The 24,238-nt window shown below is 38.6% G+C and overlaps 1 protein-coding gene across 1 annotated transcript in view; it reads left to right on the top strand.

Annotated features, from left to right (window-relative positions):
- Positions 1-24,238, top strand: part of CPED1 (cadherin like and PC-esterase domain containing 1) — a 140,545-nt gene that overhangs the window by 26,772 nt on the left and 89,535 nt on the right. The window contains exons 3-6 of the mRNA XM_054277823.1: positions 6,611-6,717; positions 8,581-8,656; positions 18,544-18,700; positions 20,240-20,405. Of these exons, the coding sequence (XP_054133798.1) occupies positions 6,611-6,717; positions 8,581-8,656; positions 18,544-18,700; positions 20,240-20,405 (506 nt within the window). The remainder of the gene's footprint in view (positions 1-6,610; positions 6,718-8,580; positions 8,657-18,543; positions 18,701-20,239; positions 20,406-24,238) is intronic.

Raw genomic sequence — 24,238 nt, 5'->3', positions numbered from 1 at the left:
ATGCTTCCAATAACTACTGCTTTTAGGAGAAAATTCCCAAACACCTAGGTGTGAGACATTCCTGTAGGGAAAGTGTTACAAATGAAGTAGAGATATCAAAAACTTGCAATGGGTCATGTCATTAAGAAAGAAAAACTATTCAGTCAAACAAGTGGCATTTTGATATTTGCATAACAAGACAGCCAGTCTGCTGTAACCAGAAATAGGCTTCAAAGGATATTTGCCCCTGGAGTGCTATCTGTGAAGCTCAGATCATCAGAGGTGTAGAATTCCCACATCCCCACTCAGCCTGCCTGATGCTGCTGCTTGCTGAGAGGTTGAAGAGCATAAAATTCAGCCTAGAGTCCAGAGGCAGTCAGAGAGGCAGAAGTCCTGTCTTTCAGACATCTGTTTGTGCTTCCACTTTAAACTCCTGGCTAGCAAACTATTGGCTCTCATAAATTGACTACATAGCAGGGTTGAAGTCCAACACATTCCTCTGTACAGTTTGAAGTAGGATTCATGCACAAACACTACTTCCATAAAAACGTGCTTCCTCACCCCACTTGGTACAATCTGTGCTCCCTCCATTACCATTCAGGAGCAGAGGAGGTTGACTTTTTTTTCCCCCCATGTATACTATGAGGACTCATGACTCATGAAGCTAAAACTTGCATTAATCTAAAACATATTTATTTTTTTTTACAGATCAGGATTACCACATACTTTAAGTACAACTGAATACAGTTGAATGCATCAATATATAAACAATAACTTTTCCTGAAAATCTTCTCTTTACATCCATGCAGCTCAGAGGTGTCTGAAAATATATTTCAACTAGAGCCGACACGAATTTCTCTTAAAAATGGATCCTGTAGGAATCTCAGGATCTTCCTTAGCAGAGGTTCTATAGCCTCCCTAGAGTAAGGTGTTCCTATACTTGATACATGTGTTTAGAAATTGTTCTTTATGTACCCTTTCCTGCAAATTAAAATTCTTACTTTGTATCCTGTGTCCACTGATTAAAGAGAAAACTGACTTTGGATGGGTAAAAATTTATTCAGTGGTGGTGTGGTTTAACCCCAGCCATCAGCAAAGCACCACCCAGCTCCTTGCTCATCTCCCTCTGGTGGGATGAGGGAGAGAATCAGAAGGGTAAAAGTGAGAAAACTCATGAATTGAGATAGACGGTTTAATAGGAGATGCAAAAGCTGTGTCTGCAAGCAAAGCATAACAAGGAATTAATTCACCAGTTCCTGTGAGCAGACAGGTGATCAGCCATCCCAGGACAGGAGCTTCGTAATGGATGGAACCAAGCGGGTTAGTTGGGCAGAGAAGTGCCACCACTCTGAATGGATGTGTCTTCCCCCACTCCCTGCTCCCTTCTTCTTCTCCCAGCTTTTGTTGTTGAGCACAGCACCATATGGTACAGAACATCCTTTTGGCCAGTTGGGGTCGGCTGTCCTGGCTGTGTTCCCTTCCAGCCTCCCTGCTGCAGGTCAGCGTGAGGCACCAAGAAGGCGCTGACACTCAGTTCAAACAGTGGTGTGTTGTAAACTGGTTTGTACCAAATCAAAAAGACATCACTGTATGAGTTGCTAGACAAAGGACTGACTCCATCCAAGTCAGCCCCTGTAGGAAGTCTTCCACAATCTATCTTCTTTTTCTAACCCTCTACTGAAACCGGGGAACAGTGTTACTGGAAAGATATGACTGGCACAAAATGAAGGAGAAGGATTAACCCCTGACCATTGTTATCACTGTAATCCTCATAAACAGGGTTGGTTACAATTGTTGATATCTGCAGGGCTATTATTTAGAATTCTGTGGAGAATTGGCATGGAATAAATTAAAGCTGAAATTTTAAGGGAGTGGATTCAACTCTTTCAGCATCAATGAATACTTGCCAACAGCTGAAAAGTTATTTATATTTGCTTTGTTGGTTGTTTTGGGTTTTTCCTTTGGCAACAATATTGTATTGTTAGTTCATATGCAGTTTATAAATTTGGTCCTTCTCTGCAGTAGTGCTCTATGGCAAATTGTACCTCTTGATTTGATTTCATCTTATGAACTATGGCACTTTTAACTTGTTTTGAATTTGCTTGGGTTGAATTTGGACCAATTATCAGAATTATTTTGAATTCTGACCGTGCTTTACAAAGTCCTTATGCTTCTTTCCATCTTGGTATCACTTGCTATTTATAAATGCACTTATTATTCCATTATGCAATTTGTTACTGAAAATTTTGATCATAACTGAATGTACAGTGGAGTACCTTTTGAGGTTCTGCTCCAAGAAGGATCCACTTTGATAGGGGATTAGACTTCATTTTTTCAAATAGCTGAGCAATCGCCTCAGAGGTATGTTATGTGGAAGCAATGGCTAAAGACTTAGTAAAGTCAAATTGTTTCATTGCTAATATTTCCTTTGTTCACTAAATCGGTTACTCTGATTTCTGATACTTCTCTGTCAGAAGAAAGGAGACTACTTTTATGTAATATGCTCTTGACAAATGCTGGCTGTTTCTTGTTGTCTTCTTTTCTTCTAGTGCTCATAAACTGATTAATTTCAAGGTAGTGGTGTGAGCAAATGCAAAATTGCAAATTCGCTTGAGATTAAAATAAAAACAAATACAAGTGCCTTTTTTTTCTTTTTTATTTCCCAGAATGAATGAAATACAGCAAGATAAACATAAAAGATGAAAATTTTATTTGATTTTCCAAGTTTTTCCATTTCAAATCTCAGGATGGAAGCCTTAATACTGCAAAATTAAATTTCAGCCTATAGTAATAACCTTAACTTATTAATTTGATTAAATTAAATAATATACACCTGAGAGATTAAAATTACAGAGTTCTATGCATCCAACAGTTTTCCTGCAAAATGTAGCCTCCAATGCCATAGCTAATGGGGAGAATGGGATCATTTCAAAACCTGGAATAAAATCACTTTACTTGAGAAATCACCTTCAGAAATTCTTGAAATTTATCTGAAACTCCTATAGTTCTCATTTGGTTTCTGTTAACTTTGGTCTAATATATCAGAATACAAAAACTCTCTGCAGAATATTATACAGAAAAAGCTAAATGTTTTTATTGGTGTCTACATTGCTATTTCCTCTGCTGCTAAAAAGCATGTTTGCTTTTCTCCCTAGACTGTTGTCTTTTAAATTATTTTTCCACATTAGCTGTTTCAATTATTTCAAATGACAAATCAGTGTCAAAGCCAATGAAAACAGTGCTATCTCATTGAAAATTTGAATTTTTATTTAACATCAAAATTCAGTTGGAAGTTATTGCTCTCTGAATTGAATAGCATGTTCTTTGACTCATTCAGAATAAAAGGTGATCACATCAGATTTCAATCAAATTATGCTGCACTTCTACTAATAGAAGTAGAAAGTTGGGTTGATATTCTTAGGTAAACATGAGATGCACATTGCAGGTACAAATACTTTTTGAGATGGGACTGCATGAGGGCTACAAAGACTGCAGGAGAGGAGAGGCTAAGAGCTGGCAAAAGAAAAGTGAATAAAAGCTTCATGCTGCCAAGATGTGTCCATCTAAAGCTCACTTTGCCTGCATGGTTCGATATAATTCTGCAGATGAGCATTCCTTGTGTATGCAAGGCCTTAATTAACAGACTGAACTAAACTATCTTGATTTGAAAAGATATTCAAAGACCAGATGAACATGCAATTGCATATTCTCATCTTGTTACCACTCTTTTAGTTGTCCAAGTGCAAAATAATACAAGGAGTAGAGAGTATCTCTGTGAGATGTGATTTCATGTTATCTAACTGATCTACAGCTCCTGTGTGCTGAGTTCCACTGGTTTGCTGGATAAAGCAAACAGGATTTCCACAACTAGAGACAGAGTTCATTCTGTGGGAAAAGCTTCATGCAAATTGCTAGTAATGAAATTTTTCAGATATGAAGCATTCTTTTTAACCTTCCCCCTCAAATGTCCTGTAAAAGCCTGCTTCTGGTCTGAAGTCTGAGGGAAAGCAGCAAAACTGTGTACATTGAAAATGGAATATTATTGACTTTACTGAAGCTTCTTAATAAAATCTCAAGAAACATTTTGAAACATGAGTCCTTCCATGCAGATGGTGTTTATTATTAATGCCACTTTTGTTCTTTGTCCTTTATTGTAGAATGTTTTAGCTCACATGTATCTAGCTTTAATTTATTTAACAGTAAATTCTATGAAAGGGATCTTTGCTCCTTTGCATAGCCCATGTGATGTTGTTGGAATACTAATCACAGTAGCATTTTTTTTCCTGAGATATAGTTCTTCTATTATTAAATGTGCAGAAGGAAGACAGACTGTTGGTTTCCTGATCATAGATGTTCATTTTCCACAAAAGGTTAAGCTCTGTAAGGAGTGATGTGGGCAAATTTGAGGCAAGATGGATTCCTAGAGGAGCCTGTTCTAGAACTAAATAGCTGTTGTAACCAATGACTCTTGTTTTTGTTTTCCAATAATGTTTTTTTCAGGTATAGATTATGAGGAATATATCAAAACATTTAAGTAGGAGTCACACTGCTCTGTCACTCTGAATCTGAGAGACAGCACTAGGTGTACACTGTTTTTCTAATAGGAAGTCTCCCGACTTCTATAAATAGGCATGTTTCAGTTCTGATTGTTCTGTACTGAAATAACTGGCTCGAGGTTTAATGACTGTGAATAGAAAGCACAAGTAATGGCAGGCATTCAAGCTCTCCTGAACTATTTTATTTCCTGGGCACTGGCTCAGAAGCACACCAGATCTGAGGGTACATTTTCCTTTTCTTCTCTTAGATGCATTCATATCGATCACTCTGATGTATCCTAAAGGCAAATAGACAGTGCAGCGTATCCTCTGGAGTCAGGGATCAAGTTCTTCCCAGGGCAGGATGTGTCATAATAAACAAGGGAAGGAAATGAACTGCTTCTGAGAAATGGAGTTCCCTCCAGCTCTCTTCCAATTTGCACAAACTAGGCATTGTGATTTATGTGTAATTATAATGATTTATTCAAAGGTGTTTACTAGTCAGAGGCATAACATCTTGCTTATCTGATAATTACATAGCTGGTGAGGTCATTGAGTAGGTTGTTAGCACTGCCAAACTTTTGCACTAAAGTGAGGTATTTGCTTGTACATTTCTTTAATGTTTTGTTTGTTTGCTATCTGTGACATTTTTATCTACCTGCAGGGTTTTTTTGTTGTTTCTTTCCCAAAGAAGCATGTAGTGAATCTGTCTTGCCTAAATTTCATATGCCCTAATTACTTTTATGCCATAATACTGGTTCTCATAATGTGAAATTGAAGGACTTGTTACAGTAATAAATGCAGTGTAACTGAAAATTGATCTCTTCAGCTTTGTCACACTGCTTATAAACATAAAAAAGTGATAGTTACTTTCATAGTCCTGGATCCATTCTACACAATCAGTTCATTACTGTACTTAACATAAATTGAGTGTTAAATCTCCTTAAGTGGAATTTTTACCTTGCTTGACATTTGTAATCATGATTGGGATGGGAAAAAAATACATTCTGGAGAAAAAAAGAAAGGAAATAAATAAAATAAATACCTCTGTGGGCCATCTGTGGGACAAAATTAAGGGGGTAATCTAATAAAATTAAGAAGGTATCACAGATGGATAGCACAAAATGGAATAAAATACATGTAATCTTTCCAACTCTGGGAAAAAGAGCCAACCAGTCCCTGAAATAGCTATTTTCCAGAGAGCTTTGTGACCTGATTCTGTACCCTTGGATGCTGTACTGCTTTTCTGACTGTCCTTTCTGTTTGTAAGTTCGTTATTACTGATTATCTTCCTGTCAATGAAATAATTTACCCTTTACTGAACATATTCATGGTGTCCTCAACAGATGTGATAATTCTGTTGTGAGCTGCCACCACCTCTAACTGGTCCAGATAACAAAGGCTGTATACAGAAAACAACAAATGACCATGTGACCAAGGTTATTTGAAGCAACAGTGGCATTTCCACACCATATCACATGCTGAGATATGAGCAAGTTCAAGGCCTGTTTGTATGTCCAGGTCAGCTTTGCCCCAGGAAGGAAGCATCACATTAGCTCGGAAGCTTGCAGTCTAATTCCCACTTGTACACCAGTTCTGGCTCTAGCAGCCTGGTGTTTAATATTTAGGAATCCACTACACCAAAATTCCTGCTGTTTGCAATGGCATGAAGAGTAATACTTCCTGTAAAATTTACTTGCCATTAAAGAAACCCCTCAGAAGCTCACATTGCATGTACTGGATACATGTTATAAGCATGCATGTTGAGGAGTTCAGAAAATAAAAAGAACAACTGAAAGCAGCATCATGTTACCAAACTTTTTAATTTCTGAATGTTAAACAGGTCAAGCAGCAGGGTTTGGACATCAGTAGGCAGATAGAACAGGGAATGCCCACTGTGAAACATCTAAATATAATTCCAAATCTTGAACTGTGGTAGCAGATATGTCTTTTATCCTTCTGCCACCTGTAGCTGCTCATGTAATTAGCTCTCCAACAGTTTGCTGTTCTTCAGAATATCACTCTAAGTATTTTTTATGCAAATAAGAATTGCATGATATTTTCTTTCTCAAAGTGCTTATTTTCTTTCTGGATAGGTGGTATGAACCCTTGGGATCTTTTCATCTGCTTATCTTCCAGAAAAAATGGTGGCACTGGCTGCTTTCAAACAGAAGATTTGCATAATCTAGAGCTTTTCCAGAAGGTATGAGATTATTATGTTATCCTTTGTGGGAATGTAAGGACATTCCATAAGCCCAGATTTTCAGCCCTCACTCATAAAAAGGGAAGCATCAAACGTTTATTTTATACTGCAGCAATATGTTTTAGCAAAAATTAAGTTTTTTCATGTTTTCTATTTACTGAGAAATACTTGTCAGGTACCAACATTTCATTCTTTATATCATACCCAGTTATCAAAAGCAATTTCTCATTTGAACATAGTATGTTAGTTTGTTTTAAGTATGTCAGTGTAAATATTGAAAATTGTTACAACTCAGTGTCAAGTTTCCCTTTTCTTTAGCTTGAACTTTTGCATTCTTGGCCACCCTCAACCTGCATGTCTGGCTGGAAAAGTATCTACAAGGGAAATTATTTAAGCAATTTTCCCTATTGGAAAAGAGAATTTAGAAATGCTGAGAAACAATTAGGAAATGCGTGCGATACTTCAGAATGAGAGTATAGACAGAAGACAGAGATGGATGAATTTAGGCTTCATATCTTATATCACCACTGAGTTTCACCTAATGTAATTCCTCCTTTGTAAACATTATTTAGGCACTTTTCCAAACAGTGACAGTGCTCCTACAATTGATAATGTGTAATCTGGACCAAGGCCTTCAAGGGAGTTCTTTGCTCTGGCACTGCAACCTTCTTCCTCATGGTCCAAAGCAACAGTAGTACCAATTATCTTGGTATTTTCAGGATTGCTTTTTGGTTTTTTCTCACTTGTGCATGTTGTGGGCACAGTTTAGGTTACTTAGATATGTAATTTCTAGTAAATACCTGACCTGTTGATAAAAATATGTGAGTGATGTAAACTGAAATCTTTGATAAAATGTAACATGCTACAGATGCAGTTTGACTCATATTTTAAATAAAAAATACTTAAAATAATAATAATGGCAAGACTCCAAATTATTGACTCCAGCTTGAGGGTCTGAGAGAAATGGAGCTGCTTGTAAAAGGTGCCTCTGGTGATAAAAAAATCCTCTGATGTCCACAAAGTCAGAACTTTGAGCGTGTACACTGGGGTTCCCTGGGACAGGATGCATATCAAAGTGTATGCAAAGTGAATTTTTTATGGCAGTTACAGTTTGCTAGGAATATACACGCTTTGAATATGCTCAGATAATAAAGCACCCCAGGCTTCTGCAAACTGCTGTTTTCTCATTCTGCCTATATTACCATATCTGAGCCTCGAATGCTGTGCAATATAATAATCCTGACAGTATGCTGCAATGTCCAGATGTGTCACACATGAATAACTGAGACACAAGGTGATCAAAGGAATTGTCCAAGTTCTCTCAGGAAGTCTGCAGCAGAGCAGGGACTTAAACCAGATGGCCCATTCCTCTGGAAAACTTTAAACATTGAACTAAGATTGCTTGCTGCTGGCATGTCCACAGCAAAGTGCAGCACTGTGTTTTGCTGCAGAGCCTGCCTGTGATGGAGCTACATTAGCTCACTGCTGATCCCAAGCACAGCAATTCCAGAGGCACAGGGTGTTTCCAGGCAGGGAGAGACAGTGGTTGGTAACTGCACAGAACAGAGAAGCTGCAGAGACTGAAAAGGGGACAGGGAAGGGTCAACACTCAGCAGCCAGAGGCAGAGATATAGGCCTAAAATTTTGCATTGCTATGAACACAGAGGAAGAGTCCACACCTTAACTTCATTATTCTGACATTGCAGGGACGGCAAAGTCATCATTTCCTCTTGACACTGATGGGAGTTTTGCGCATGAGGTGTCTCTGATAAATTAAACACAAACCCATTGAAGGCATTTTCCATTGAAGAAAAAAGAGCACTTTTTGAATTAAATAATTAAAGCTTCTCTTTTTACATACAGGTAAACCTACTTCCAGAGATCCAGCATTTTCTTTGCAGAAAAGAGGGATTATGCCAGATAGCAGAAGCCTTTTCAGGTAATCTGATTTCTTCAAATATGCTTATGTGATGATGATCTTTTAATAGTTGTCATGGGAAGTTTTTGAAATGAGACTGTCAACTTACAATTCTATTTTATTTTCAGTCATGAATGCATAGAGGGAAAAAATAAAAGACTGATAATCCATTTTAAACACAATAAAATATAGATTACAATTATACAGTGTCTTTCCAAGTAAAGACATTGCATTTTTCAGCTGTTGCATATGGCAGAAATAATTTGGCTATAAGTGTCTTATTTTTGGACTGTTTTGTGTTAATATAGCGTACTGGTATTTACACTTCTGTGCCCTGAGTTTGGTGTAGTATGTTTGTTCAGCTTTACAAAAATGTTGTGGCATGGAGAAGGAGAAGGAGTCAGAGCTTGGTTCCTGTCCAGACATAATTTACTGATAAAAAGCCTTTATTGTGTATTAAGATCATCAACCAGAAAAGTTTAAAGGTTATGGGCAAATTTCCAGAGAATTCTAATTTACCATGGGTAAAATCTATGTTTGAATAGAAACTGGAAAAAAAAAAAACTGTTGTGCACTGTATTAGGTCTACTTAAACTTCCTTATCTTTTCCCCTTTTTTATATCTATGCTAAATTTAACACAGAAGGAAAGGATTCATTGCATCTCATTTAGCCATTTAAAAGTATGTATCTTCTGAAAGCAGTATTCTAGTCTTCCATTTAAGTCAGTGGAGAGAGAGATATCTACAAATGCTACTTCTTTTTATCTTAAATTATGTATTTAAAATAGGTGTGTTGAATTAGTCTTTGCAGATATTTGCTACCCAATTATGTCTCACCACTGCCTAGAGAAATTGGTAGGCCCTGCTCTTGTTGTAACAGATTGCCTTCAAAAAACATTGGTTCACCCTGCTGCTTGAAGAAAGGCCAATTGCAGTGTTTTTATGATTTTACTACCACAAAACCACAAACAAAAGAGGTACTTACTACACACAGAGCTTTCTCTTTAAAATATGTGCATTTTCACTGCTGCCCATAAACATGGTACAAGCCACTTTGTATGTGACCCTTTTATTAAGCCATTCAGTGTTTTCTCCTGTACTGGGTTTACGTGGCAAGCTTTGGATAGTGGGGGTGCACAGGAGTGGCTTTTGTGAGAAGCTGCCAGAAGCTTCCCTGAAGTCCAGCAGAGCCAATGCCAGTCAGCTTCAAGATGGATTTGCTGCTGGCCACGGCCAAGCCCATTAACAATGGTGGTAGCACCTCTGGGGTAACATATTTAAGAAGGGAAATAAAACAATTGCACAACAGCTTCTGGCAGGAATGTGAATTTAGACTGTTGTACACTGGAGTCATCTCTCTATAGACCAGACCTTGGTTACAAACCATGAATTAATCCCATTCAGTATCACTGGATGTAACCTGTAATTTAGAATGAGTGGAACTCATCCATAAAAGGTGAAATTGTAATCAGAAGGGTAAAGAATTTGATTTCAGGTTCAGTGGACAAAAAACCATAAGTTAGAGCAAACAAGCCCAGAGGTGAGACTTCAGAGACTCCCCCTTTCATTCATCTGATAAGGCCAGCTCTTTCCACTTTCTTTTGCTTGCATTCTCCAACAGATCTCTCTTTCCAACAACAGCGGAGTTGCAAATTAGCAGGATTTTTTTGATCCTCAATTTAAAAATTATTCACAGAAAGAACAATTCTCATCAGTATTTCCTCCACAGAACAGTTTGTTCCTTTCAAATCAGTTATATACTTTCACTCTTGTGTGTTTGAGTCAACAGGGTTTCTCTGCAATTCCTGTTACAGAGGATCAGTTGGTTTGTTATTACTGTCATTTAGTCAGTCTTCGAGGAGCCAAACAATTTCCTGTTAAAGTGAAAACACAAAGAATTATGTTCTCTAATTAAAGACATAGTAAGCTGTAGAAAGAAACGTCAGGCAGCAAGGCTGAGAAAATGGTATACTGGATTTACTGTGGCTATGAGAGTGTTGATGTTGATAAGCAGCGGTAAAGTGGTTTAGGTTTTTTTGATGTTATTTTATTTGTTGTTGTGCAACTCTTAAACTTCTAGGCTTTGTATTTAAGACAGCATGCCCATTCTCATACCCCTGTTGTATAGGAAAGAAAATTATTTATACAAAATACCAGGCCAGTGCTTGTTTCTTTGCTCTTTCTCTTTAATGGAAAGTGTTCTCGTCAGTCTGACATTTCATATTTTTTCTACTATCTCGGGGGGGGGGGGGGGGGGGGGGGGAATAATGCATATACCAGTGATGACTGTTTTTTTGGGAAAGAAGCTGGGAAGAGATAAAAGTTAGGAAAATCAGTCTGGAAGAAGAGTAGAAGAGAAAAAAGGTTAAAAAATACATGGTGTGTGTGGATAAATTGGATTACCATTGAAGACAGGGTTGCTGGAAGATGGGTGTGTGGATTTGTGGCAATGGATTTGTCATGAGACATTAAAAGAGTAACAGATCTTAGAATTCAACATGGAAAATACTTGTTGCAGTCTGAAAGGATTGTTTGAACTTCTGCTTTTGCAGGGCAGTTGGCCCAGTTTTTACTCAAGTGCCTGATGTCTGCTCACTATATGGGACTTAGGCCTTGAGAAGATTCTGGTATAGCTAATGGAGAACCAAGGAAGGCTCCTGGCATTTACTGCTCAGGTCAGCAAAAGTTGCAGTAGCTGTAGGGATCTGGAAATTAAATCTTCCTGCAAATGACCCAGACCTGGAAGCTCTCTGAGGTTGGAGAATGACTGTCAAACAGATTTCAGGTATTCATACCTGGTAATCCAATGGCTTTAGAACTGGGCTTGGCTGCCTCCTGGAACTACTCCCAGCCAACAGATGGAGAGGACTAAAGTCCACAATGTGACCAGAATTGCCCAGATTCAGTATAGAACACAGGGAAGGTATCCTGATGCATGCACAACAAATACTATATTTGACAGGTTTTGCCTTGGAAAGTAGTGGAACTACTTATAGCATTGCCTCCCTAATTTCCCCATTCCCTAAGGAATCCACACTAGTCTGTCTTTCCATGTAAGCATTTCTCTCATTTCATCACTTCCAGTGCCCAGCCCGTGCCACGCATAGCTTCTCTACCTGTGCCAATCACTGATCCTTTTTTAAAGTAATACTTCTGTCATGTGCCTTCCTTCTGTGTTTCTGTTTATTAGTGTCCCTAGTGGAGAGACTTTATTAGTGTCTGCCAGCCTTGTGTGCTCCCATGATCTCTTTCTGGGCTGGTCAGCAGCGTTAACCACACAGAAGGTCTTGGGATAGGCATGAGCCTAATGAAATTGTATGGGAGGGAGAGCCAAGATAGTCCAGCTGTGTGGCACATCCCACTCTGTGATGTGTTTATGGTCTGGTGCTAACCCTGTGCTTTCTTCTCCTGCTGCCCAGCCCCAGTGCCCTTGGGTTACTCTGGAGTCCACATGAAAGGTTATGACCCAAGGGGAGGAAGCAAACTCAGTGAAGCCACCTGTGGAAGAGAGAAGTTATAGATCAAATTTATTTTCTGTTGTAACAATACAACATCTCTGAGACAGGAACTTGACTTTTTTATAGGGGGATGCATTTCTTTTGGCCCTTACAAATATTTGCACACCAGTTTTGATCAGGTTTGTGCCTATTACCTTTCTGCTACTGAAGTTAATAAGAGCCTCAAGAGTGGCCAATAAAACCAGCACCTGATTTTTTCCAGTTAATTAGATTATAAACTATGTGGGGCAGGAATCTCATTGGTTTTACAGCAGTGTCAAATCTCAGCCACATAAGAACAGCAACGTAGCAGCAAATATTAGTAGTTTGAAAAGAAGTAAAGCAGCTAAGTTAAAGTAATTACTTGGCCTATACTCTTCTATAATCTATCCTGTCACCAGTACAGAATTGTGACTCTAATCATGCAACCCTCAGCCAGCATTTTCACTGAGTTGCTTTTTCCAAAGTTTTATAGCTTATCTGTGTAATTAAATTCTAGTATGAAGGGTTCACACAGAAGAAGCAGCCCTTCTGAAAAATACTGGAATAAAGCCCCCCACCTCTAACTTTAACTCTTAGGATGCTTTAGGAATGAAGACACAAACACTATACTTAATACTGTAAATACTGTTTTTCATGCACCTGCCAAAACAGAGATAAAACATGATAAGTGATTAATCTAAACTGAAGCTGAAGTATTTGCTGATGTTTCTAAAAGGAAAAAACAAACAGCATTGTACAAATGTAGCACTGTTATAATTTCATCTTTTTAATTTTGAAACTTCACAATGAATTTCAGTGCATTTCAACCCACAGCTTAAATTAATTTACCTCTAGATCTGTTTTACTACAAAATTGTTTTGTTTTTAATACTAAGCCTATTTAGGATAGTTTAAACTTCCAGAAATGACAAATAGTTTGACATTTCTCCATCCTTAATATACAGAGTGTGTTGCTTTGAGATTAAGTGTATTACAGAGGGTGGGATCACTGCATTTTTTAATGTGAAAGCCTCTTAAGGACAGCTGAATCAGTAGTCAGCAGTAGGCAGGATATTGGACATGTATCAATGTTGACATCACAAATAAAGCTCAAAATGCATATCAAGACTATCACATATTAAGTTTCAAGCAAGAAACCAAATTCCAGTGAACTCAATGCAGATTTTTCCAGGACTTTACTGGGGACCAGGATTGCCCCTAGTGTTTCTAGTTTCCTTCAAATATTCATCATCTACTTTGAGTTTCACAGCCACACTTTTCTAAATGCATAGGTCATAAAACTGAGTGCTAAAGGTTCTCTTTCTTTCTTTAGAAACCTTAGGGCATAATGTGTAAGCCACAGTAAATTACTAGCCTTTGTTTCAATCTTTTAATCCAAAAATCAAATGGGTAGCAGGAGGCAATTGAATGGAATAATCTGCTTTCTGTGACAAGTCTCAAGGCATGTAGTGGCAGTAGTTCAAGTGAAATCATCTATACTCCAAAATCAACACTGAAAAATTGAAAAAAAATTCATTTTCAATGCTCATTGCTTTCACAGTTATGCAGCTTAGAGTGGGTTGCTGTACCTGCTTGAGCCAAAGGTTACTAGGCTTTATTTTGATCAAAATTCCTTGTCCTGGAGAACTCAGAAGTCTGCCTAAGAATCTGTGAAAGCTTTTTAGGCATCTCCTGATGTGGAGCAATCTTTTCAGCTGTTAAACACACCTTTTCTACCTACAGAGGCTGGAAAATTGCCCAGCTGTAAATTCTAGAAGAGGACCAGGTTGTAGCAATACAAGTTGCCTGGTCTGTATCACAGATAAGCTGTTTGTGCTCCAGCAGCCCATACTAATAGGGAAATTGGATGATCCTAGAACAGAATGCAATGTGGAGTTCTTCTGGCTCACTGAGGTGCCCTGTTGGAATACAAACCTGCAAGGCTGACAGAGAGGACCTGTTATCAGTAGTTCCTGAATGTTGTACTGTAGAAACTGCTGACAAATGTCATGAGATGCCTTTTTTTTTTTCATGTCAGAGAATTGAGGCTCCTGCTAGAAAGAGACTACCACTATGAAAATCTAGGAAGACATCCATAAGGCAGATGGAAAGGCTGCTGTACAGTTTCAGGCATCAATGTACTCTAAGATTCTAAAGCAATGCTTTTCCTGATAAAAAGAAAAGCAATTTGTACTTGCAAGTACAAATGTGCTGAGTTTATAATTTCATTTTATGGAAGATATCAACAATGTGCTGGGCTCAGAAAAAAGCACAGCACTTCAGTTGCATCTCATTCCATCTCTAGCTTTGTGCTTCATTAAACAACCAGGAGCTCCCAGGGTGACTTAATTGCTCCTGCAATGTTTGTAACAGATCTGACAGTTGATGGGCACTTGAGAAACAAAATGACCTTTTTCTCACAGACAATAGTCTTAATTATTCCTTGCTCCATGTTTGAAGTGCATAAAAATAGTCTATTTGATCTTGTACAAAGTAAGAAATTAATTTAAAAACCCACATCATAACCTTCCTTGTAACAGCAAAGGATTCTATAGAAGGAAAGATAAAGAAAAGGACATGTTCTCATTCATCTTCTGTTTCCTTTTCTTTCAACCAGTCATTACTTAGTTCAACCAGTAGAGTATTCTCCTGCTGAATTCCTTGCCTTTGCAGATCACCAGATGTTTGTGTTAACCTAAGTGTTTCAGGTTTACATTTTACATTTACAACCAGCCCAGGTGGCTGCAGCCTGGCTTTGCTCCAGGAATTCTTAATTTGTCCAAATGTACTTCTAGCTATTGGTAAACGTTTTGCTCAGCCACACGTTGTAATTCTTAAATCAGCTATTCTTTATTGTGTACGTGTTGAATCTCTTGTTACCCTTCAGAACTCTGAGCCAAAGACAAGTAAATAACTTGTGAGCCAGAGGTGGGGGAGAAGGAGCAAGAAGTCATGGCTGTGTAAAAAACTTGAAAGGCCTCATTAGATGTCAGTGAGGCTGCTGCTTTAGGTATCATTTGTCACTGTCAGCTGATCTGTTTGGCTGTTGTACCTTGAGAGATTGCAGTTGGCAGAATAGTGTCTGCCACCAGTGTGTGTGACAAAGAGCTGCTCCATTTTTTTGATCTAGAGGTGTTGACTTGCTTTGGTGGGTTTTATGCCTCCTCTTTGCATGTACCATGCAGCTGTTCTTATACCTCAGGTCTGTGTTTTACCTGCTGCTGTGGTTATTGTGTGAATTCAGGTGAGAACATGAAGTGGCCGCCTTACTCATCAGCATGGCCTCATGTTGAACACCCTAGGAAGAGGTAAAGTGGTGTTGATGGTATTTTCTGTGGTACCATTCCAGAGATGTCAGCATCAGAAACCTTCTTCAAGCCAGAATTTCAAGGAAGTTAAGTTCTGTTTTTTTCAAAGTGAAAGCAGGTCATAGATCCAGCCATAGGTCCTTACTTTACACTGGAGCATCAAAAATGGCAGCAGCCAAAAGTACTTGTGGCAAAGCCTGCAGTTGCCCCTCAGGAAAAAAAGGACTTTGTGTAACATTTCCATTCCTGCATAACCACTGTAAAAAGAAAATTTATCTTCTTTTATTTTTTTCTTTGCTCTTTAGACTCCACTACAAAAATTATTGTTTACAAATTACAAATAATAAGATTTGGATTTTTGGAATAGGGGATGTAGTCTGAACATGGTATTAGGATGCTGGGACTCATTCTAACTTAATTTTCCAAGGTGCCTGACACCTCAACCACTGAGCCTGCTTCACCTCTTTCATTATAAAATGTTGATGTTGTTTACTGACTTCAAGAGGACTGCTTAATTAACAACAGCTTGTAGAGTGATTTCAAGCTGGAAAAACATGGCAATTACTGCAAACAGTAAAGGCACTGCAGGCTAATTTTCATTGATGATAAAGTTGATTAACAAATACATAGCTCTAATAAACAGTTACTGCTTTTGAGTGCAGGAGAAGGTGAAGAGTTGCCATGAGAACTGATGCAGCTGAGTGTGCTCAGTTCAGCACTACTGATGTCTCTTTATTATTATGGTAATTGTGTTCATTGATCACGAGGAGTAGATTTACCAAAGTGAGGGACTGTCACTCCCTCTTGACTCTGCCGGATGGTGTAAGTGCTCTGAGGCATCTCAAAGGAGTGAGCACCTGGTGACAGTCTCACCTCTTAGAGCCCCCGTGTGATGGGCTGTCTCCCAGGGGAATGCCAACACAAAACCAGTAAAGGGATGTAAGGCACCATACAAACAGGATGCTCTATAAAAGAGGCATCATTTATGAGCATTCCCTTTTTTAATTTTCAATGCTAATCATCAGCACACTGAAATTTGTTTAACCTTCTCTTCCTTACGACATGGCAGCTGATTTTTTTTTGTTTGTTTGTGGTTTTTTATTGTTTTGGTTTTTTGTTGTTGTTGGTTTGTTTTTGTTTGGGGTTTTTTTGGGGGGGGAGTCTGGTTGGGGTTTATTTGGTTTTTTATTTTTTTTAAGTTGAGGCATTTTGCAATGACTTAGGGCAATGCTAAGGATCTTCTACCCTGTGGCTTGAGACTTCGAGAAAAGTTTTGTTTTTCATCTCTCCCTACACACTTGTTTTAATTTGGTATATCCAGCTCCAGGAAATGGTCCACTGCATTGTAACAAATGAATTAATGTCAAACTAATCTTTTTTCTTTCCCTGAAACAGCTAAAACTCTAATTTAAGAGGGATGAATACAGGTACAGAAACCTCATCTCATTATTTGCAATCTCTGTCTTGTGAGTTGTTACTTGTTGTTTTAGCAACACAATTAGAAACATGTTTTTAAAAGGAAAAAACACTTGTCATTGAGTAATGACCTGTGGAGCCCTTCTCTGCCATGTTGTTATTTTCAGTAAAATGTTTACTTTCTTTTAAATGGCTAAAGTGATGCATAGGAGTAGTCACATGGAACCATTGCTAATTACCATGGTGAAATGCCGTTGTCTATCTACAGGGTAGAAATTGCCATACTAAAATGCCCTTTTGTCTTTACATCAAGTCAGATATGGAAAAAATACAACTTGATTTTGCAGTTCTGGTTCCCATACATATTCAGAAATAAGTCTGCTAAATAAATTACTCAATGGGAGTTTACTGTCTTCCTCCTGTAGTCCCTACACAGTCAAGTAGGCAGAGCAGTCTGCTTTTGCCACTGTACATCAAAAACCAGGTAGTCACCTGCAAAGTTACAATCAGTTGTAATGCATAACAGAAAAGAAAGATGCCAGTGTGGATATCATTTGACCATGACGTGCTTTATAAATAACTGCCTGGTTTTGATTATTTTTTAATCCTGCTGAATGGTGCATGTAAGGCAGAGGACCAGATTAATTCTAGATCCCAGTTGAGACTGGAAGGTTGAGCTGAGCTGATCTGATGAACAGCCAATAAATACAGGCAATCACATTTTAATAGGAAAGTGAATAGATGAATAGTTTTTTTCTTTAAATGTCTGCTTACAGCTCATCACTAGGAACACAACTTCAGTTTTATTTTTCATTTCATGTACCAAGGTTGAGAGTGCATGCTTTAGAAAAGAAGCTCTACAAATAAATTCATACCATAGCACAATGCAGTATGTCAATAAAGAGAAAAGCAATAAGGTTTGGGAATAATTTGAACAGCTTGATTTTTCCTGACCATTACTTAAGAACTTGAAATGTGAGGTGTGTTAGAATTAATGAATACTACCCTACATGAAATAATGGCACAACATAAGGGCTTTGTGCCTTTTTATCAAGCACAGTAAAAGCAGAAAATACATGCCACCCCTTGACTGATCTCACATCACAACATTTTGATTACTATTAATAGTCACATGCCTCAATAAGCCTGAGAACTGTGGTATATCAGTCCTGCTCCCACTGTGTTTGGTGGCAGAACTAAGACTCCCATAGGTTTCAGTACCTGCAAATTGTAGCCTTAGTGGTGAACACAGAAACAAGGATATGAGCTTATTTACTGATCTATGTTATTACAGTAGCAACGTCCCTTGGTCCTTATTCAAAGAGATTTCTTATCCCCAATAATTGTAATTAGTGCTCTATGAGGAAGCAACTTTTGGTATTCTATATTTGGAAATCAAGGATTTCAGGTGTTTTTAAGAAGGAAAAAGGGGATGCTTTTTGTATGCATTATTGCTGCACTTGCCTCTGAAGTGGGAGTGGCAGCTAAGCCTTTCACGCTGCAGCTTGCAGCTGGAAGGGGGTGCTTGGTTGGGGTGAAGCAGATCCAAAAATATTTATTGTCTCAGCATTTGTTATTGTACATTTTCATCTGATGTTGGTAGCTTTTCTCTGTTGTGTTTTATAATTTAATCCTTAGCAGCAGGAGACCACCCCTGTTTTATATGCTCTGCTGCCTTCCTTCTCATCCCCCTGGTGCTTTTTCAGACCTGCAGCTCCCACTTGTGACCCCAGACTGTTCTGGCCAGCCTGGACTGCCAAGGGCCAGCACCACACGAAATGTGTCCCAGGGCAGCACAGTCACTGAGCAGGCACGTGCCTCCCATCTGCAGCACTGGTGGAAGCAGAGCATGAGCACAAAGCTGTAAGTTAATGGTGACCCACCCTCAGAAACTGCCAGTGCTTCAGCACGATGTTATTTGGGAGTCAAGGACACAGAATGCAGCAAAAGAGGAGACCACAGCAGATGGAGCACTTGGATGTATTGCATCTCATACTTGCAGAATGTTCCTTTCTGTATTCTGCACTTGGATGTATTGCATCTCATACTTGCAGAATGTTTCTTTCTGTATTAACCAAGTTTGCACATGTTTTGAGTATAAACATCTGAGTCTTGAGGCATTGAAACACCTCGACAAATAAATACAGACCCAGAGACACCCCTGAACCTTTAGGTCTTTTGGTGGCTGAGCTGTTTCCTGCTCCTATCCCTGCTTTGCCCCTACCACAGACACACATATGTAGTCCTTTGCACAGAGATCCCCCCCTTAAGGTGAAGAACCAAGAAGTACTTGATAATTTGTCTGTTATCAAGTGCTGTTTCCTACATCACACTGTTTCACAAATTTTATGTTCTGAGGATCTGCTATTCTGTAGAGGGGAGAAAAATTTCTCTTTAAGATGGATGTTATTAGACTTACTTAACAGATAACAAAATTGAGGTCTGGAAAGGCCACATATTGCCAAAAATTACACAGAAATGGAAGAAGAGCCCCTTGTCTTTTACCAGTAATCAGTCTTGGAGACCCATAATTTCTATAGTCATCTTCCCATTGAATTTTCTATGAGGTAAATTGATGCTCAGAGATTTTAACAGTCTGATTAATAGTGCCATTGTGAGTATGCACAAGTGTATCTCAGATCTCCCCAAGTAATGAGCTTTTAAATGACAGGGTTTTTTTCTTAGGTTTGCTTTTTTTCTATTCTTTTTCTATGGTTGACTGTATGCACTATGGAAGCTGTAGGCCAGTTTTTAGAGAGCTGCATCACTTTTTAAACAAAGTTGCTTGCAGAATTCTTAGGTTTAACTGATTTGTTATAGGTTATTCCTAGGTATCCTAGTCTTTCATAATATTTGGAATGATTGTATATGGCTTTCATTAGGGGAAGTATGCAGCACCACATGTTTCTGTTCCTTTATTACAGAAGAAAGGGCTAACAATAATGCAGTCTTACCATAGGGTTGGGTAGGGATCTTCTTCTGAATTCACTACAAATCAGCATTAAATAGAGTACCTTCACTATGCATTTCTGTTATTTAACATGATTGGATTTCTTTAGTGTTTAATTTAATCTTAATTTAATCATTCACTCTGAATAGCCTGGATTTGTAATGCTTAATTATTCCCAAGTGCAGTTACCCATATGTATTCTCAAACATCACTCCCTCCAAATGTAGTTGCTTCCCGTGTTTGGAAACTAAGAGTTAAAAATGCTGAAATCGGTAAAATTACTTGATGTTAAAGCTTTGTTCCAGCCTACTTGATTTAACCTACTGAATTGCATAACTTGGGGAAAAAAGGGCTAATTTCCTATTTCCATTAATTTCACTATTTCACTATTTTCTTATAGCTCATTTACAAAAGAACTGTATTAATGCTACATATTTTTTATTACTTCCCAGGAATCAAGTATCAACATCAGACCACAAGGATGTCCTTAAAGCTCAGGACTTTTCTGTAATCATCAAAGCATATGTGCTTGTGACATCCTTAACACCTCTACGCGCATTCATTCATTCAACCACCACTGTCTGGCATCCACCCAAGAGGAAGCATTTTACCATAAAGGTAAAACATTTAATTTCCTCAGTCTTCCATCTTTCAGGCAAAGTACATAGACAGAAAACTAGAGAATATCTTTCTTATCTTTTATTCCTTCTTTATTAGCAGCCCACAGCCTACAGTGAATATTCTTCTAATGTGCAGTTTTAATTTCTCAGAACAAGAGGGGTTTGCTTCATGAAGCAGAAAAGCATTGCCCCATGCGCAGGGGCCCTGGGATTTGCAGGTGTCCAAACCCATTTTTATTGGTCACATTTGACAGCAGTTGCAAGGTCAGAGTTTTCTCTAAAGCACAGTAGTGTGGATGCTGCCATGCAGTAGCAACTTTTGCTGGGATATTGACAGTGTTGTGAAAAGGGAAGTTGAATATTTAAAAGAGTTTGTTTAGATTTCTTTTTTAGGTGCAGTAAAACAGACTAGAGGAGGGTCAGGGTACTTCTAAATAAGGGGAAGGATGTATACAAGTATAACATGGATAGGGTGGTTCCGCCATGGTCTCAATTTTATGAAGAAGGATATTTCATATGTGCCTTAGATTAATTCTGGACATCTCCAAGTGCATGGAGATACCCTTCTCCATCTTGCTTGCTCAGCAAATATGCCTTCCCATTCCTTTCTTCTTCTAGCAGGGACTGTGCTTGTAACACAGCAGCTCTTTATGAAGAAGCTACAGTTGTGCTGCTGCTTCTTCCCTTTTGAAGAATTAAGGTCCAAATGTGGCAGTGATTTCTTGAGGTTGCACACATGAACTCCTGCAGCAGCTGTTAAAGGATGGGTGTGCTTTGGCCATGTAGCCTTCTTGGGTAGGAGCAGGTCATGGCTTTGGATCACTCTGATATCACTGTGGTATCACTGTCAGGACTGCTGATGGTATCAGCCATTTGGTTCTACAGTTTTAGCTCTTGCCAAGTGGAGTGCCTAGTTTAAAGCTCATTATCTAATTCTAGTCATTGGAGAAACAGACACCTCTAGAGGATCATCCCACTTAATTTAGACACCAGTTTTGGAATGAGTTTCCTTGTGAAAGTGTTTGCTTCCTTCTATGGGCTATGACATTCTCAGAGAACATGCCAAATTCTGCATTGCCAAAATTAGGTGAGCTGAATCAACTTCTCTCTTCCCCCCACTTAAGCTATGGAAGCCCATGGAGATATATTACTTTGGCATGTATTTTCCTCCATTATACATTTCTGAAGAGTAATGGTCACTTGCTTTCAAACCCTGGTATTCAGTTTTGGTTTATTTTTATTAAAATAGCATAATATACGGCAGCATCACTGTTGCAGCTGAAGTAGGGACCACTTCAAAGGCTAGTAGTCATTAGTAATTGTTATATGGCTCTGGAAAACAATTCCCACAGAGGGAAGTCTGCTGAACAGAGTTCCAGCCACCATTTGCAGAGCACTTTGGCAGCTGAAGAAGCAATAAAGATGATAGATGGAAGTAGCAGTGCATCTACAGTGGTTCCAATCTGTTTACTGCTGTTGTGGCATTATGCCTTCCCATAGCTTCAGACAAACTCATCAAAATTGTGAAAAATACACAAAAGATAGGCACCACTTGTGAAAGAAAGCACATTTGTAATGATGTGGACATTGAAATGCAAATTAACAAAATGATGGAAAATGGGGTGTGTAAGGCTGCCTCTCAGCACAGTGTGCCCTGTAAAGAACATGGAAGGGAGTGGGGAGCTTCCAGAAGAGAGACACTGGGAATTCATAGAGTGGCTAGGAAGCACTGCTGGAAAAATCATGGAGAGAGTCTGTGCTTGATGCAGAGTGAACAGGCAGGTCACCCACCAGAAAATACTTGGGAAAATACAAATTCAGCCATTGATATCCTTTGTTAAGAGATTTTATCAAGTTTCTCAAAAACTTCATTGAGCCCTTCATCACTTTCCAGTGTGAGATACAATGCCAGGAGAGTCATCTCTCCCGAAGTAGCCACTGGAGCGATGCATGCTTGTACCAGCCAAGGTGCCTGGTCCTGAAAGCTCCTAAGCTTCAAGTTTCTGCCAGCTCTATTGTATAGGATGGAAATTGACACGTTTTGAAGTTTCAACCTGTCAATAGTCTACACAGACAGAATCTCCAAGACCTGTTTTTCCACTGCTTGACAGAATACTCACTGGGTACTCAACACGCCTAGAGGGGAGTCTGGTCTGGAAAAATTTGCCAGTGTTTTTCCACAACAGACTGAGTTTTGTTTTGTTTTGTTTCGTTTCGTTTCGTTTCATTTTGTTTTGTTTCATTTCGTTTTTTTAATGCAGAGATGAGAATCATTTTGATTATCTGCATTCAGTAATGTTGTACCATAATTTAGAGATCTCCTCAGTGTCTATAGACCTCTGGTCAGGAAATATTTTCTCATGCCAGTAAAATTACAACAGTTTTAATGAGAAATTCATCCACATTTGTGGTTAACTTAGTTATGCTATCACAAATTCAGTATGTTAAAATTTGATCTTCCGTGTACAACAATGCCTTTTTGTTGCTAGGAGTTACTAGAATGTGGGATATATGAAAGAGATTTAAAAAAACCCCTGGAGATGGGGTATCTATATGATATCAATAATTGAGAGAAACTGTGTAAAGAAAAAACAGGAGTTTCATAAAAGAATACTGCATTCCCCACTGCCTTTTTGATAGTAAACTATTGTAAATTATTTTTTGCAATGCATATTTGCTTTTTATAGTCACAGTGGCATGACTTCAGAATGATTTCTTGAATAAGCATTGGTCAAATGGCAGTTCAGGAAGAGTTCAAGTGTGTTTTGCTCACCAGCTGCCAGATTTTCTCTGGATTATACATATTTTAGTATTTCATTTCAGAAAGCAAAAGAAGGTAAATCCTGAGCTGGCATGAGGATTTTGTGTGCAGTCAAGGGGTAACAAAAGTGCAATTCCAAATTTGGGCCCAGCATGGGAAGATACAAGAGATGCAGGGGAAAGAATGGCTTTCTGTCACACTGATGTTTAGATATGAGGCTTGTGTAATAGCCCAATTTCTTTGAGGAGGATTGGAAACTACTTATTTAGACTATCTGTGTGTTGAAAAATTATTAATAAAATAGAAGCTTTGTATTTTGCATATTGTACCAATTAAAGGAAGAGTCTTTGTCAATGTATTCAATAATTGCTTTTGTGTTAATTAACATTATATATGTGCATTAAGAAGAATGCTGATCCCTAATAATTATTTCTTTTGTAGAAGCCAGTGTGCAAATCTGTAATTTATGATCAATTATTTCAAGGCTTAACACACTGTGAACTTCTTCCTTTGCCCTGCCATTAACCTTTCCCCACCTGATCCAGTGCTTTATGAAGGGATGCACTTTTGCAGACAGAGGTACCACGTCCTGCATCATCAGGGGAGGCTCTTCTGTGCTGTCAGCAACTTCCCATGGCCCCTGCTATGGCTCGTCATCCTTTTGCTCATCCAAAATAGACAGGTGCCTCCTGGACTTGAGTTCCTTGACTGGTGTTCTTGCATAACCGTTGATATGCTTAGATGAAATTCTGTTCTTAAGTAATTTTCTAGTTGTGAAGCGCAGTAAGTATAATTTATTAAAGCAGTTTGCTGTTAAGTTTGCTGTGGTGTGAATCGCTATAACTGAAACTCTCTTTGTGTATTAAGCATTTGGAAACTTGAGTAAAGAATTTTTTTTTTCTACTTAGCATACATGCAAATAAAACTGGACCCTCATCTTTACAGGAAATCCATCTATTAATATGACGTGGCAGTCTGGCTTAGAGCCGAGCATGGTGGAAATTAAGTTACAGTATTGCCCTCAAGTGCCCAACTTTGGTACTGCCTGAAGTAGCACCCACACATATTTA

The sequence above is a fragment of the Melozone crissalis genome, unplaced genomic scaffold (genome assembly GCF_028551555.1).
Source record: "Melozone crissalis strain CALT ecotype California unplaced genomic scaffold, PUWL_Pcris_2 ptg000004l_1, whole genome shotgun sequence".
In the NCBI taxonomy this organism is placed as follows: domain Eukaryota; kingdom Metazoa; phylum Chordata; class Aves; order Passeriformes; family Passerellidae; genus Melozone; species Melozone crissalis.
The sequence above is the reverse complement of the archived record's forward strand: the minus strand, read 5'-3'. Positions and strand labels throughout refer to the sequence as shown.